The sequence below is a fragment of the Saccostrea cucullata genome, unplaced genomic scaffold (genome assembly GCF_032062105.1).
Source record: "Saccostrea cucullata isolate Sc308-1 unplaced genomic scaffold, CSIRO_AGI_Scuc_v1 ctg114, whole genome shotgun sequence".
NCBI classification, from domain to species: domain Eukaryota; kingdom Metazoa; phylum Mollusca; class Bivalvia; order Ostreida; family Ostreidae; genus Saccostrea; species Saccostrea cuccullata.
In genome coordinates this window covers 184,174-200,958 of record NW_026930714.1, presented here as the reverse complement: position 1 = coordinate 200,958, position 16,785 = coordinate 184,174, and the positions used below count along the sequence as shown (strand labels likewise).

At 33.9% G+C, this 16,785-nt stretch overlaps 2 protein-coding genes and 1 pseudogene across 2 annotated transcripts; 1 reads left to right on the top strand and 2 right to left on the bottom strand.

The window, feature by feature from the left end:
* Nucleotides 1-562: 562 nt before the first annotated feature.
* Nucleotides 563-4,933, bottom strand: LOC134229813 (spermatogenesis-associated protein 24-like). Its single transcript, XM_062711606.1, has 6 exons — nt 4,771-4,933; nt 4,459-4,536; nt 2,601-2,663; nt 2,297-2,427; nt 1,789-1,859; nt 563-1,174 (listed from the first exon to the last, which is right to left on the bottom strand). Exons 1-6 carry the CDS (start codon nt 4,906-4,908, stop codon nt 945-947), a joined length of 711 nt encoding a protein of 236 aa, XP_062567590.1. The 5' UTR covers nt 4,909-4,933; the 3' UTR covers nt 563-944.
* A 74-nt stretch (nt 4,934-5,007) lies between these two features.
* On the top strand, nt 5,008-10,298 carry LOC134229812 (pantothenate kinase 3-like). Its single transcript, XM_062711605.1, has 7 exons — nt 5,008-5,381; nt 5,810-6,162; nt 6,358-6,602; nt 6,931-7,107; nt 7,543-7,666; nt 8,288-8,413; nt 8,998-10,298. The coding sequence occupies exons 1-7, from the start codon at nt 5,270-5,272 to the stop codon at nt 9,085-9,087; spliced, it is 1,227 nt and encodes a 408-aa protein (XP_062567589.1). The 5' UTR covers nt 5,008-5,269; the 3' UTR covers nt 9,088-10,298.
* Nucleotides 10,299-11,933: 1,635 nt separating this feature from the next.
* On the bottom strand, nt 11,934-14,891 carry LOC134229810 (uncharacterized; annotated as a pseudogene).
* Nucleotides 14,892-16,785: the final 1,894 nt, after the last annotated feature.

Below are 16,785 nucleotides of genomic sequence, written 5' to 3'. Positions count from 1 at the left end.
CAATCAACAATACAAAGTAGGAGCATAGCAAACTCTGAAAGATCAGAGGTGGAATCAGGTGCCATGTGAGCAGTGGGCATTCCCTGCCGACCGTTCATACCCGCCGTGTGCTCCTTGTCATGATCAGGAAATAGCGAAAAAAAATCCGTCGTCAATTCAGTGTGTAAATGATGGACTAACAATTAGTATGAAACACATCTGTCAGCATTTGACTTAATAAGTTGTATTGCTGGTGCTAGATCCATTATGACGTCATGATTTATTTATACTAAATTTTTTCGCATACTTTTCATCTATAGTAGAATAAGGGTCATTAAAAGAACTTGTTTCTCAAATTTGAAGTATCTGTAGGCTCCTTTCATTTACTAGATCTTGACCTTATTGCTAAACTAGACTTCAGTTTATGGCTCAATCAATATAACAAAACCAAATTATATTAGTGCAGAGGTCACAAGAGAACCAGTGAGGTTTTCAAGGTGAAACATCCAATTTTACTGACAAAACATTGCAATTCAATGTTGAATTTTTGCTTAATTTTTTAAATAAATATAAAAATGCATAGTTAATATGGCAGCCTTTTATAATATCACGTATCCAGTATCTGTTGCATATATATATATATGTTAAGATGACAACAATCTCTGGAATTTACTTATTTTATATTTGGTACATATTTACAAGAACCTGGTGACTTATTGTACATAAACTAATGTATATGACATTACAAAGTAATATGTATGTCAAAAAACCATTATAAATCTATATGAATCCTGCTAAATACCATTTTTTACCTACAGGCAAATAATAAAGTAAATAAATAATTTACTTTGAAACATATACATTTTCACTGCAACTCATTGTATAGCAGTGATTTGTTGTGGACGGACTAGGATATACCCCTTTACTGTCTTCTTTTGATTTTAAGTAGTATGAGCTGAGAGTCATCATCTCTTGGTTTTGGGGACAGCGAGCAGGCGATCTCGAGTTTTCTTTTTCTGGTCTTGTTCCTCCATTAATCGGCTGATATACTGCTCGTGTTTTTTCTCGATCTCCACTTCCGTTAGCTGCTTTTTGTGCTCGATTTCTTTTTCTCGTATCTTTTTTTCTAGTTTCTGTAACGCCTCTTTCTTCTTGTTTAAATCTTGTTCTTGATGTTCCACCTTTTTACTTATTTCTGTGAAAAATGTCATGTTTGTTACAATATGGAACTGTATATCTGTAAATCATTTTCTTTCTTTCATATTGCTGTGGTTTCATTTAATTCCATGGGTATCAAATTTTAAAGTTTAAATTTTTTTTAGTAAATTACTTTAAAATGTAAATTCATAAACATCTACTTCTTTTCTTTACTTTGTAAATTTTTAAACTGGATGATTACTCAATTTTACAACTTTGCCCCCCCCCCCCCCCCCCCCCCCTAGTAAAATAATTTTTTAAAAACTGCAGTGTTCAACAATAACAAAAAGAAATGCTACCACAATGACAGTTATCTTTCTTTGATTTTTTGCAACGTTCCCAAGTCTACAATTTTTGATGAGATATCAATAATTTCCTAAATATTGTTTTGAATGAAATCACTTATCTTTTTAGGTAGGATTTTCAGTAAAGAAAGATCCCAACAGTAATTTCACAAGATACTAATACATGTTATCACAGAATGTCAACAGAAAAATTGACTATAGATTATTTTCCTGTCAAAAATTGTTCAGATTTCCTAATTTAACAAGTGGTGCTTCCATCTAGGTAGAGCTCTATTAGATTCTAATCTCAAATACTGTTTCTATTTACCTGAACATTTTGATTCTAATTTGATGTTCTTTGATGTTTCCTTCATGGCTTGTGATCTTACATCACCAAATCTGAAAAAATTTTTTACACCAAGTGACAACTTATGCCATGTGCTGCATCATCTGCAGCCCATTTTCACACTTCAAGGAAAAATTTCATGTCAGTAGGTTCATGTACACAACATTTACTGCTATCATAAGATTGGGCTTAAATGTCAGTATTACAAAAAAGTTTGCACTGTACCAAAGATGGTGATGAATTAAATCTCAGGGTTCTGGAACACCATGCCAGTGCTATAATCTCTTATATTCAAATATTTGTTAACCAAGAGACAACTGTCATTTGGATAGCTTGAGTTTGGATTTTATTGCATGTGGTAGAATCGTTTAGAACATGTAGCAGTTAACATACAAGAGATATACGTGCAAAAGAAAGTAAAGTAAAATAGATTTTATATATACAAGCTATAATATGTAAATTACATTGTAAAATGAAAGTCTTTTCTTACGCTCTTTGGAATGCCTCTTTTTCCCTTGCCAACTGTTTGGTTAAAATTTCAATTTCTCCCAGAGCAAATTCCAGTCGATCTGTGACTTCACTGAGTTCTGTCCGAGTTTTGGCGTGCTCTTTTCTCTCTTCCTTTTTTTATATACAAATAAGGAAATGGAACTATTTTAATTCAAGAAAAATCACACCTAGACCAATATGTCCAATAACAAAGCTAAGCATCAAAAACTACTTTCTTTTTTTATCACATAATTTCTATATGGAAAAAGACAGTTTAAAATTTGACTACTATATTTAGAGAATACCTCTATTTGAGATTCTAGTTGTATATAGTCTTCTTTGGGTACATAATCTTCTTGAACAGATCGCTGAAACAAAATTAGAGATATTACATGTAGTACCTTTAGAATTTAGCATACTTTGAGACTAGCGGGCAATTGAGTCAATGTTCAGATACATGTACAAGGCAACCAGGCAACATGTCTGATGGACAAGACTTAGCGCTTATTCCAGTTAATGTTGAGCTGATCTGTATGACTGGTCACTATGGTGGTGAGAGTCAAAGTTATCTCCACTTTTATTTATACACTATTTGACTTATGTTAATATTATACTAAACTGTGAAAATATATACAAATCTTAGATAGAATGACTTTTTTTATGTACACTAGATTAAATCCTGATTTAAAACATTCAGCTCTAGACAGATGCTACCAACTCACTAGTAAACAAATCTGACATTTCTCTCTGTCAATCATTGCTCTAGAAGACAGGGACGCTGACTCCTTCTTTTACCTTTACAACTTCCATAGCGGGGTTATTAATTTTATTACAATAACTGTAACTTGATCAGAAAAGCAATATCTAGTTGAGATGACAGACCTCACATCTCATTTGATCTGCTGATCCACGCCTATCAACTTGAACTGATACCACTCTTCTCAATGTACAACAGGTCCAGTACAATCACTAGATTTAGCTACAGTTTATACATTGCTGCGTTTGGACAATTTAGAGCATAACATGTAATTCCATTGTTTGGTTAACTGTCCTTTCTTTTGGGCTCGGTGAGGCATGACTGAGTATGATTACTTCACATTGTGCTGAACAATTACCGACCTATTATCGTGTTACCCAGAACTGGACTTCTTTGTCATTTCATTCAAGGAGTAACTGTTCTAACTGTCATACATAGCCCCAAAACTTTCAGAACTTTGATTGCAATTGCGCAGAAAAAGACATTTTTCCAAGAGGGATTTTTTCATGAGTTGTTTTCAGATGAGTTCAAAGTTGAAAATGATCACTGCATAAAAATGATATTTTCTGCACACCCTGAGAAAAATGCTTTTTAACAGAAATAAATCAATTTGGTAGCTAAATAAAGCTACCTCAGGTAGGTAAATAAAGCTATGTAGGTAAATCAAGCTACGTAGCTAAATCTAGTGATTGTACCGGTGTAGGGTGGTTTCGCGCCGATTACGTGTTCGCGCCGAGTGGTATCGTGCCGAGTGGTTTCGCCCCGTTTATCTACAGGTAAGATATGGGTAGTATACAGACTGGCTTCCCCCCGATTACCTGTCAGGTAGCTTGTAATTAATTAACCCCAAGCGTTAATGTCGTGTTATATGGGATAATTATCCCAATTTGTATTAATACATTTAGTGAGGCCATTTTTAGCCAAATGACTATTTGAACAGATTTGATCGTCTTATTTGGAATAATTTAGGACTGGATATTAAAATATAGATATTTATTTCACAAATCGCGTTGATTTTTCAATGAAGGTTGTCATTGTTTTTCAGTTTATTTACAATATTAAATTATGTAGAACAAGGAAACTTCAAAGGCAATCAATCTTCAAGTTGCATAGAGACACATCAGTAATTAGAAAATATAATATTCTTCATTATAAGCACTCATACAGATAGAAATTTTTGAAAACTTCACAGCTAATATATAATATACATGTGGGGCGAATCCACTCGGCGCGAACAAGTGATCGGTGCGAAACCACTCGGCGCGAACACGTAATTGGAGCGAAACCACCCGCATTCATTGTACCAGACCTGTACAAGACAATGATTTAAACTCAGTGCCTGATATCCTTGGCTAGCCGAACTACATGTAATACAGTGCTTTATATCTTTATAAAATGCTAATAACCTCAAGTTTTCGAAGGTCCTCTTCATATGTATCTCTAGACAGAAAACTTTCTCTAAGTGATGTCTCCTGCAGTGAAACCTTCAAAGAAACATTGATTTATAAATGATATCAGAGAAGCAACTTTGACCAAAAGAAATGCAAGATTTAACCCAATAAATACATTGTCATCTATCTGAACGACATCTTTTTAAAATTTACCTCCATAAATAGTCACTTTACTAAAACATTCAGTTCAGACGTAATTATGAATTCATTAAATCAAATGTATTGAGAAAATTCGAACAGTAAACATTGTTTACAAACACGACTTACGTCTTCGCTGAGTCTTTCTATGACTGACTTTTGAGTAAGAATGATGTCCTGGAGCTGCCTCTGTACTAAAACATCAGAGGGAATGGAGTCAGTCTCAGAAAAAGTGGAGATCTCCTCCTGTATTGTTACAGTTTCCATCGGTGATGTTGCCTTACGTATTCCGGAATAATTTAGTTTGTCCGTGGAATTCAGGCTAATTCAGTGCAAATTGTATTTCCTGCGTTCTAGAAAAACATTTTTTTTTATGTCGGCACAACAAAAATACTTAGGTTAAGTTAATTTCTATGATATGCCAAGTATATTCTAGAACTTATATTGAATCTTTCCAAACGCTGGATTAAGGTGGTCAATTTCACGATCAGACATCAAATTGATTTTTAACGGACGCGGATGACCTTTGGAGAACTTAGAGGAAAAACTGTTTAAAAAATCAAAGTAAATCTTATATATACAATATGGTTTTATACAGTAAGACGGATTAAATGCAATTAAAGTAGTAATGGAGTCTGAGAAAAACGATGGATCAATTCGTGCTCCTTTAACTGTGGACTGTGTATTGAATGGCGACATTGACTATGATCTCCTTAGTCCCAAAGACAGACCCAAACCATGTAAGTAATCAGTGTCTGCAGTATTTACTAACACACACAAAGAGAGAGAGAGAGAGAGAGAGAGAGAGAGAGCGTGTGTGTTTGGGTTTGTGTGGTAGAGAGACAGAGGATAATATTGAATGTTTGAATTAAAAGAATTGATTCTTTTTAAATTGTGTTGAGTATAACTAATCTAAATATTTAAAATCATTTAATTTTATTTTGTCTGTACAATATTTGGCAGAAGTTGAATTTTCAACAGGTTAGCTTAGATTTGAGTTAGTTCTCTCTGAGTGTGCTTTATTTAAACATGTGTAAACAAGACATTTAGCGATCTACTTGATTTAGTGGAAGATGCTTTCTGCGAAAGGTGCCAAATAGAATACACAGCCAAATGTTAAATGTTTACAGTATATGTCATTGTAAAATTTTGTTGAATTTTTTTCTAGGTATGCCTTGGTTTGGCTTAGATATTGGTGGTACACTAACAAAGCTTATCTACTTTGAGCCAAAAGACTTTACAGAACTAGAAGAAGAACAGGAAAAAGAAACAGCTAAAATCATAAGAAAGTATTTAGTTGGAAACACTGCCTATGGAACCTCAGGGATACGAGACGTTCATTTAGAAATGAAGGACCAATTGATTGGAGGTCGTAGAGGAAGTCTCCATTTTATACGATTTCCTACCAGTAACATGGAGGGGTTTATAGATTTGTGCAAAGCTAAGCATTTCAACACTTTAGTCACAGAGATTTGTGCAACAGGAGGGGGAGCATATAAATTTGAGAAAGATTTTGTCAAGGTAACACTAAAAATTTATTGGTAAGATATGTGAGGTGATTTACAGTACCTTGTACACCTTTACAAATTCACTTCTTGATAATCTAAATGTCATTATAAATTGCAGGTGAACACATGACTATGTTTATGATTTAAAATGTTTATGCAAATGGAATTTCTCTCTGGTGCATGTAAAATATAGACAATTCTTTTACAGGCTGTAAACCTCCATCTCCATAAGTTTGATGAACTTGACTGTCTGTTAAAAGGAATCCACTATATCGACAGACACAACGAAAAAGAGTGTTACTATTATAAAAATCCAGAGGATCCAGATAGCTGCCAGAAAGTCCCATTTGATTTCAAGAACCCTTATCCCTACTTGGTAGTTAATATAGGATCAGGGGTCAGCATTTTAAGTGTTCATGGACCAAACAATTATCAAAGGGTCAGTGGAACAAGGTTAGTGTTTACAGTGCATCTATAATGTGGAATTATTAGTTTTTATTGTTCTTTTTTTTCATTAAAGATTTTTTGGTACAAATTTAATACCTTAGCAAATACATTGTATTGACTTGCAAGTGTTGAAATTTTTCATGAAAAGACATGTTTCCACAAAGTTTTAGGAAACATAGAACATTTGAGCTGCATGAAATAAAATAAAATCAATGTACAATGACTGATGACGATGCAATTTTCTTCCAATTTTTTAGCTCTCTTCTTTCATTGTTTTTTTTAAAAAATGGATATGGCACTGATTATGGGGATGCTTTAACTTTGTTTTTAACAGTCTTGGAGGGGGTACATTCCTAGGGTTGTGCTGTTTACTGACTGGGTGCCAAACATTTGAAGAGGCAATAGAACTTGCATCTCGGGGGGACAATAAGAAAGTGGACAAACTTGTTAAGGATATCTATGGTGGAGATTATCAGAAATTTAAGCTCACTGGAGACATTGTAGCCAGCAGGTGAGTGTTTGTTTTGTCTTGCTTTTAAGGAGGCTGGGGGGGTCAACAAATTAATCACATATTAACCACCAGATTTAACTTATTTTTTTTTTTAGATTAGGTATCTTAAGCTGTCAACTATCATTTGGCAAAGAAAAAATTCATACATTTTAGTTTTAAAATTTGATCAATTTTGTATATCTTTATATGGAGATCTTCTTCTAAAGGAGATCAAAATAGTCTGAAAATGGCTGCCACACCCCAGCCTCTTTAAATATTACAAATAAGGTAGTATAAGACAATTTTTTTCAGTTCTGTTAGATTATCAAAAGAATTGATTTTTGAACCTATTTTTTGTTTGGGTATGTTTCCTTCTGTAAGATATTTTAAGCTTCAAACATTTCTTAATTAGAGAACTTGTAAATCATATTTTTTTTCAAAACATTTATTTTCTAGCTTTGGCCACATGAATCAAGCAGAGAAAAGGGAGAAAGCTAGTAAGGAGGATCTAGCACGAGCAACTCTGACCACATTGACCAATAATATAGGGTCCATAGCTAGAATGTGTGCTCAAACTCAGGTTAGTCCCCCAAACAATGATAGCTAGAATGTGTGCTCAAACTCAGCAAACATTGATAGCTAGAATATGTGCTCAAACTCAGCAAACAATGATATCTAGAATGTGTTCTCAAACTCAGCAAACAATGATAGCTAGAATGTGTGCTCAAACTCAGGTTAGTCCCCCAAACAATGATAGCTAGAATGTGTGCTCACACTCAGCAAACAATGATAGCTATAATGTGTGCTCAAACTTAGGTGAGACACTCTGACCAATGATATAGGGCCAAAGCTAGAAAATGTGCTTAAAATCAAGTGAACTGACTAATATAAGATAGGGTGCATGGCTAGAATGTGTGCTCAAACACAAGTGAGTCACACTGAACATGAGTATAAGATCCATGGTCAAAGGGTGTACTCAAACTCAGGGATTCACATTGATCAGAAGCCAGAAAGTGTACTGAAACTCACAGGAGTGATGTTGAACAAAAACATAGGGTCCCTATCTAGAATGTGTTCTCAGATGTCTTCGGTACTTTGCTTCAGTTGTTGCAAATTACAACTGTATAGTATAGATCTAATAAATAATAAACAGGCAGATTACATTCCCTTGTATTTGACCTATTTAACATCCTAATTTCAGGGATTGGAGAGAGTTGTGTTTGTTGGTAACTTCCTGCGTGTTAACACAATTTCCATGAAACTTTTAGCCAATGCCATGGACTACTGGTCTAATGGAGCTCTGAAGGCCCTCTTCTTGGAACATGAGGTAATACTAACTTTTACAGGGTTGTTCTCACCCTGTGTTATTTTTACCTTTTACCACTTGCAAGCAGTTTTGTACCATTTTAAATTTGCTCAGACACACTTGTGTTAAAGAAAATATACTGTTTTCTTTGAATTCATCCCATTCTTAACTTATTCTCTTGTGTTGAGGATGAAAGGGGTGAAAAAATAGATTAGTCTAAAATTTTCCTGCATACAGTAAATCACATTTCATTCATATTCAATTAAGAATAAAGAATCAATTCAACACTCAGTATATCAATATCAAGTACCTACCAGTGTCAGAAATTCAAAGCAAAAATGTACTATCAAGAAATATTCCAAGTTTAACAAATTAAAAAATGCTGCTCATGCATAAGTATTAAACTTAATCACTTTACATGATGATTTATACATGTAATAATAAAATCACTTTATGTACCAACTTTGCTGAATTCATGCCATATATTTTCTAATGAAATCTTATACTTTTATAATTTTGCACTGCTATTATACATTTTACATCTTTTTAAAAAGAACTATTAATGCTTTTTGTTTACATTTGGCTATTACTTATTTACTTTGCAGGGTTACTTTGGTGCAATGGGATGTCTTATGGAATATGTTGGACATAGTGGCTCTATAAGTTTTGATAGATATCAGCAATTTGACCAATAGATGTTCACAGATTATTCCATGCAATACAGAGACTGCTTTATTACAAGCTCCTGTTCTACAACCATTTCCATTCAGATTTGTTCAAATTAAATGTGCTGAGTTGAAAGTACATTACAGGGTTTTATATTCCGTAGAGACCAAAGGTTAGAAGAAGATCAATTTTGATCTGTACATGTAATTTTGTTCATATCTTTTAACTTGTTCATTACTGTAGAGTGAACAAGATGAGGTCCAGGGTCCAAGTCTTAATGCTAGTTAATGTTAAAATACAATGGGAAGGTAATTCATGTGTGCATAAACATGTATTGCTTGAGTGATAATGGGCATTAAGTTTATTTGTAGAGCTCAAATTGTTATATATTGTAGAGAGCATTGAAATCTGTTACGTGTTTATCATATAGTTTCCCCTGTAGGGAAACTGCTTAAAGTGATTCAAAATGAAAACAAAGCTTTATGCCTAATATGTTTTCATTTATTGTACTGGTACATGTATATTCAGATTTTCATTGTTATTTAGATTTATCAAGAACAATCATTATATTGGCAGTTTTATCTTAATTGACTGGTCATCAAACAGAATAATTCTTGCAATAGTTAAGTGTCTGGTGTCAGTTCATCTTTTTTTTGTCCTCCTTGTTAAGTTTTCATCTAATTCAACAATTCACAAGTGGACCACATTAATATGCATTTGATTCTTTTTACAAGAATCTGATTTCGATAAATTTCATCACCATGTTTCTTTAAAAAAACACCAGTAACATTATTTTAAAAACCAATTCTCCAGAACAGCAAGTCTCATTGAATTAATTCAAGTTAAGAAAATATCTTTACATTAAATTTTATAAGTTCATTTGCAACATTTAGATAATGATGAATGTGAACCAGAAAAGCAAGAGTCTCATCAGAGACTTCTGATTAAATGAGCTATAGGGAAAATAAACTAAAATCAGGGATGTCATGTTTCCATATTTTCCATGAATACACAAGACAAAACGTAATTTAGCAGGATTTACTAATACACATAGTCATTTTCCCCATTTTGAGTTGAGAAGAAAAAAATTGTATAAAAAGTTTTTAAAATCAATTTCATTAGAAGTACTTGGGATTCAGGGTAATCTTTACATAATGTAGCTTAATTTAAAGAAACAAAATTATCTTGCCCAATAGTAATTTTCATTTAACATGTTACTTTTCTTTAAACATGTTACATTTTAATTCTAAAGTTAAACGAGACTTACCTGGAAGGTGAAGTTTGACTGGAATTTCTTCGACCAATTGGGGGTGCAGAGGGATCAAATGAGATGATAAGCTTACCATGATTCATACTTTTAGAGTTATATTTTTATTTATGAATTTATACTTTAATGGTGGGTGTATACTGCAAGTATAAGGGCATTTGATTCCTTGAATTGGTCGAAGAAATTCCAGTCAAACTTCACCTTCCAGGTAAGTCTCGTTTAACTTTAGAATTTCTTCTATATTGTCTCAAATGAGACTTTAGAGTTGATAAATCCAAATTTTAAAGTTTTCTATAAGTATTAATATAAAGTTAAACTTGCATCCGCTTTAAAGCCTTCTTTAGCTGTGTCTCACGTATAAATAATCGTAATCCATTATGTCTATGATTTAGTTATTAAAGAAATATTTTCTTGCTTTTTAGTAGTAATCAATATAAAGCAGAAGTCAAATTTGTTTCAAATCTATTAAAATGAAATAAACACTGGCATACATGACATATATATGTGACAATCAAACTTGATCATATTTGGAAAGCATTCTTTGACTAAAATTGTCATCCACAATGATAGGTTTGTTATAATATTTTCTAAAAACACAGTCACTTTTCCATCCAACAGTCTTCAAGATGGTAGACATTGGAAGTTTGCGCGCAAGCGCTGCGCTGCTGGACGCCGCCCTAGTACTATGGGGTTTGAATATGTTAATGTCAATTCCAGCCGCACACATAACGGATTTCATCCATCTGCCAACAGTGTCCCTGGACACCCCGCGATGGGGTTTCTGCGTTGTAATGAATAAGTTTGTAACATCATTTCTCAGGTTACTCGTTCTTAGAAGATAGTGTTTCATAACACGAACAACACATAAACTTTCATCATGAGGATAGCTTGAAAAATTTAGTTCGCCCATATGTGACTTAGGATTTGATGTTTTCAACAGATCACCTATAACAATTTTCAATAATTTGTCTTCGACATGTACATTTCTTATATCTATTAAATGCAACGTTTGACCCCTTTGTCCTGACAATAACGCAAGTAACATTAATAACTTGTGAGATACATGTAACAAGGTCAAATCCATTAAAGGTTCTAGAGATTTCAAATAATCCAACACAATATCTACATTCCATGTAACACTATATTTAGGTAAAGCAGGTTTCATTATAAAAACACCTCTCAAAAATCTACAAACTAAATGATGTGAGCCAATATTTACAGAGTTTGTTAATTGTAAAAACGAAGATAATGCACTTCTGGCGGTATTCAATCCGCTGTAACCTAAACCTGCATTATACAATTTTGTCAAAAACGCCAAAACATTATTTACATTTGCGTCAAAAGTATCAATTTTTCTTTGCTGACAAAATAACATCCATTTTTGGTGATATGTCCAATATTGTTTCTTTGTGGATTCCCTCCACGAGGAGAGGAGTACGTCGATAGTGTCCTCCGATAAGCCTCGGTTCTGGAGCGATTTCCGGACACACGAAAAACACCCAGTCTCATCTTGGGTATCGGATGTACTTTGTCTGGATTGTTCGGTAGCCTCAGAAGTTGCTGATTGTTCGGTAATAAATAGCTGTTCGCTGCTATCAGCTGTAGTAACTTGGGAAACCAGGGTTGCGTCGGCCATATCGGGGCTACAATGACTGCTTCCACACTCTCTATCAATATTTTCTGCAGTACCCTGCTGAGAATACAGAAAGGACAGAAAATATAACATTTTAATTCACTCCATGAAATTGTAAAAGCATCTATCGCTATTGCATGTCTATCAGGGGCATATGACACATATGGAGAAATTTGTCTATTGTATCGGGATGCAAATAAATCTATGTCACAATTCCCGTATAGTCTTGTAATCTCGTCAAAAATCTCTGGATCAAGCATCCATTCCATATCAGGATTAAAGTTTCGTGAAAGGTAATCAGCTTCTACATTTTCTACACCTGCTATATGACATGCCGTTACCCAAATGTTTCTTTTTATACAAAATTCCCAAAATTGTTTTGTTAATTCATTTAGGGTTTCAATTTTTCCTCCCATTTTATTAATATATGTAACAGCGACAGTGTTATCTAAATACAGTTTTACATGACAGTCTTTCAAGTATTTGCACATGCGTGTCAAAGCGAGATAAGCTGCTTTCAGTTCCAGGAAATTTATATGAGCTTCCTTATCGTGGTCATCCCATAATCCCTGATGCACTCCCCGCTGTTTTCATTGATAGCGCCCCAGCCATTCCCCGAGCTGTCAGTTTTTATCGTAACGAGGGGGTTATCATGCATTATTTTTCGAGGATAATTATTCACATTATTAATCCACCATTGTAGGTTAATTAGGGCATCTGGCGAGAGTGAAATACGAGCTTCATAGTTTCCAACGTTTTGTTTTAGAAGTCTATCTTTCTCTATTTCTAATGACTTGTAATACAGAGGTGCGAATTGGACTCCTTGCTCACTTGCCACGAGTTTTCCTATCAGTTGCGCTAATTGCCGAATTGTTAGACTTTGCGAGGCAATGATTTTGTTACAAGTGTCTTGTATAGATTTTGCCTTATCGTCCGTTAAAGAAACTGTCATTGTTTTCGAATTGATGATAAATTCGATTTTCTGTGTAGGAATAAAGACTGACTTTTCTATATTCACTGTTAAACCGAGGTTGTCTAGCAATGTAGCAGTGGTTTTAACGTTTTTTACACATTCAGTCTTAGAATCACTGATAAGTAATGTGTCATCTATGTATGCAACATTTGAAAAACCTTGTTTCCGTAGAGTTGAAAATGCGGGTTTCATTAATTTGGTAAATATTCTGGGCGCTGACGCTAATCCCATTGCCAAACATGTATACTGATATTTTTGTCCGTTCCACAAAAATCGTAAATATTTTCTGTCATTAGCATTGATCTTACAGGAATAATACGCATCTTGTAGATCTATTGAGGCCATGAAACAATCTTTGGTCACTAAATTTATTGCGGCTTTTAAAGTCTCCATTTTGAAATGATGATATTCTACACAATTATTCAGATTTTTAAGATTGAGAATTACTCGATATTTCCCATTTTTCTTTGGTCTAATAAAGATATTTGATAAGAACTCATTTTCCTCCGAATCTATCACTTCTTCGATAATTTTCTTATGCAATAATTGTTTGATTTCTTGATCTACCAAAATCATTTCTTCATTGTTAAATTGAATTGGTTTTGGTGAACACATTTGATAGGGAAATTCATCAAATTCTATGGAATACCCTCGAACAGTTGAAAGTACTGTTGCATCAGAAGTTATTTCTGCCCAAGCTTCAATACAGTGGGATATTTTCCCTGCTTGGAAATTATCATTTGTGTTCATGAAATTCATATCAAGTTTACTCACTTCTTTTGTAGTTTTTATTTCCGCTGTTTGTATTGAGTGCTCGGGGCCTTCTTCCGGAAATGAGGAGTGGATCTGTGGCCTAAAAAATGGGACTGTTTTCCCGATCCTCCGTACTGAGTGTAATTTGACTTGTATCCATGGCCAAAAGGTTTCCTGTTATAAGGTTTTCTATCCTTAGGAAACGTTCCGGATATCTTCGATCCTACTTTATTGCCTTTAACAATATCTTCAACAACTTTCCCGAGGTCGTCTCCAAACAAGTTGTCAGTCACCGGATGATCATTGGAGCACAAAGCCTTAAACTCCTCGTTTTTGTCCGGTCACTGTGAGCTCTCTGCGCCGATATGAAAGGTCGCAATATACAAAAGTCATTAATTTGAGGCTGTCCATCGCTAGTTTCGTAACCTTGCCAATCGGAGCTGTTTCACCCCCCTTCTTTTTTGACTTAAGAAGTATATCCAGCTGTTGGAGCTGTGGCACAATAGCTATGCACACCAGTGCCTGGGTTTTTTAAAGTCGGACATCCTGTGTTCTGACTTTCCTATTAAGATGTGCCCAGATTTCGCTGTTCACTTTCGGTGTTATCAGATTTGCGACATTTTTCGGTTTGCTATACTTTTCACCGATCTCCTTAATTTTGTCATTGTTTAATTTTGTCCGCATGCCTTCATTTGCGACTTTCGCCAATTTCTCAGAAATTGGTTCGCTGCATTTGTCATCAGAACCAAAACATTCTGCTAGCTCTTCTAAGAGATCGTCTGGATCGCTTTCTTTTTCTTCTGTCACTTCAGACAGGAGTTCCTCAAATTCGTCTTTGGTATTGTCTGCCTCCGACTCGGACTTGCTACAGTCAGGTGCCTGCTTTTTACTTGTTGATGCAGACTGGGGATTATCCAGCGCCTTGCGCTTCTCCCCCTTATTTGTTTGTTCGCCATTCATGCGTTCTTGCATCTTTTGTACAGTTTGTGTAAGACACAACATTGATTTTTGATTTTCTAATAATTGTTTTTGCATTGTGGCAACTAGTGATTCCACAGCTGTCTCAGGTGCGTCACCTTTGAGATCTTTAGCATTACGATCATTGCCATTGACGGCCATTGTTTCTGAGTCTGTGCTCATGTCTTTGGGCGCGTCGCCACTAGACAATTTATATATATAATGTTCAATTAAGAAAGTTCCAAAGATAGTTAATCCTTGTAATCACGAAAAGAATCCAATTAAAAGTTCACACATATTATGTAAACAAAACTATAACACTAAACTAGAACACAAATAAAACTAAAAAATCCAAGAGCGTAAAAATTTTGCTGCCGTACGAATCACGTTTGCTTTATCTATGAATCACGTGGTAAGCTTATCATCTCATTTGAGACTGAGGCACCCCATTGGGAGAAGAAATTAACTCTTTCAACCCTTCATGATAATTCATCTGATGAAATCTGGATTGATTTCATATTCATCAAATCAATCTTTTTAATTTAAATTGAAATGGACATACAGTATTTGTTCATGAATGTGTAATAAAAACATGCTTAAAGTCATGTATCGGTAAAGCACTGGCAAATCTTGCTGATATTGTCTAGAGTTGCAGAAACCGCATTGATCCATTTACAGAATGTTTGTTATCAGGCAACATACAAATTTATATACATATTTCACGTAACTTTTGTTAGCACATGAGCAGCTGAGAAGCATTTCTTCTTTTAGAAATATTGCTTTGTCTTTTTTGTCGGTTTTTTTTTTAATGGAAATTCAGACTGGGATAAAGATATTTTTTTCTATATTGTGATATTGGTTGTAAAACATCATGCTGTTTTTTTATGCAATCGATTATCAATCTTTACCTGCCTGGCAGTTAAGATGTTTTCTTCAGGCAAAATGGAGGGTTGTCTGATTCTTTACTTTCACTATATTTCATTGAATGTGATTGGCTCTCATGTATTTAAGACAGCTGTATTGTAATAATAAGAATGGCATTCTTATGCCTTTATTATTAGAACTTATTTCATGTCTTAAGAAGTGAGTATTGTCCCCACAAAAGTTTATAATTACCTTTGAATGTACGAATTCAGCATTACATGTACATTGTATTACATTTGAAAGATAGAACATGTAAATGTAGCATTGTGAAGTTTGTTAACATTGTTTGTGTTAGTGTTTGTGTTCAGTCTGTAAAACCTCTGTCTCTTGTACTCAGATGGACTGATAAATTCAAGATATCCAAGATTTCAATTTATTGAAGCAAATTAAAACTTGAATTCTGTTGTTGACGCTGAATATTTGCTTCTACATATCTATCCGGGCCATTTAAAGTAATTGTTTTGAGATTATTAAGTTTTGTCTGCTGTCTTTGTATTTATAATTTTGATGCAAGTGAAACATTCCAGATGTGAATCACACATCATAATTTGTGATTTGAATACATGTATAATAAAAAGTAAGATCTAAATCAGTGAGTTATGGTAGATAACCAGAAAAAAAGAATTCCCTTTATTGATTTAAAATTGAGATTAAGCAAGGCTGTATACATTCATACGTACTACATATGATAAATGAAATGTATTTTAATTACTCCTTTGAACTGTCATTCTGCAATTATATTTTTCATATTATATCAACTTGCAATATTATGAAAAATTCTGTTTTGAATAATTTGATACACACGTGGTAAAATATTACTGCATCATGTTGAAAAAATTCAGCAAATTTTCTTATTTTGATCTGAGAATTCTTCAGATTTCATTTGACATTCTTTAGATACAAAACTTTTATCATCAAAATAATTGTCTTTACAGGAAAAGATGCATTGTACACATAAAACTAATATGATTTCCCTACATAGACCAGTTTATTTTGTTCATTTATCAGTACTGTTTAACTTCACCTTTGTCTTTTGAATGTAAAACTCTACTAGTAATTATGGTCAATTTCTTTCGAAGAAGCATTCAACAAGAGCATAATGTATTGTTATATATAAATGAACCTTTGCATCTCTCTTGAATATCCTATGTGGATAAATCTCTAATAGGGAGTATGAGTATCCATTTGAAAAAAAACAAAACACAAAATATCCAGGAATT

Excerpts from the sequence above, each read along its gene's own strand:
- LOC134229812 (XM_062711605.1), top strand. The coding sequence starts at position 5,270 with ATGGAGTCTGAGAAAAACGATGGATCAATTCGTGCTCCTTTAACTGTG. Across the intron at positions 6,163-6,357 it reads TTGAGAAAGATTTTGTCAAG|GCTGTAAACCTCCATCTCCA; the intron begins GTAACACTAAAA and ends ATTCTTTTACAG. Across the intron at positions 6,603-6,930 it reads CAAAGGGTCAGTGGAACAAG|TCTTGGAGGGGGTACATTCC; the intron begins GTTAGTGTTTAC and ends TGTTTTTAACAG.
- LOC134229813 (XM_062711606.1), bottom strand. The coding sequence starts at position 4,908 with ATGGAAACTGTAACAATACAGGAGGAGATCTCCACTTTTTCTGAGACT. Across the intron at positions 2,428-2,600 it reads AACTAGAATCTCAAATAGAG|GAAGAGAGAAAAGAGCACGC; the intron begins GTATTCTCTAAA and ends ATATAAAAAAAG. Across the intron at positions 1,175-1,788 it reads ATTAGAATCAAAATGTTCAG|AAATAAGTAAAAAGGTGGAA; the intron begins GTAAATAGAAAC and ends CATTTTTCACAG.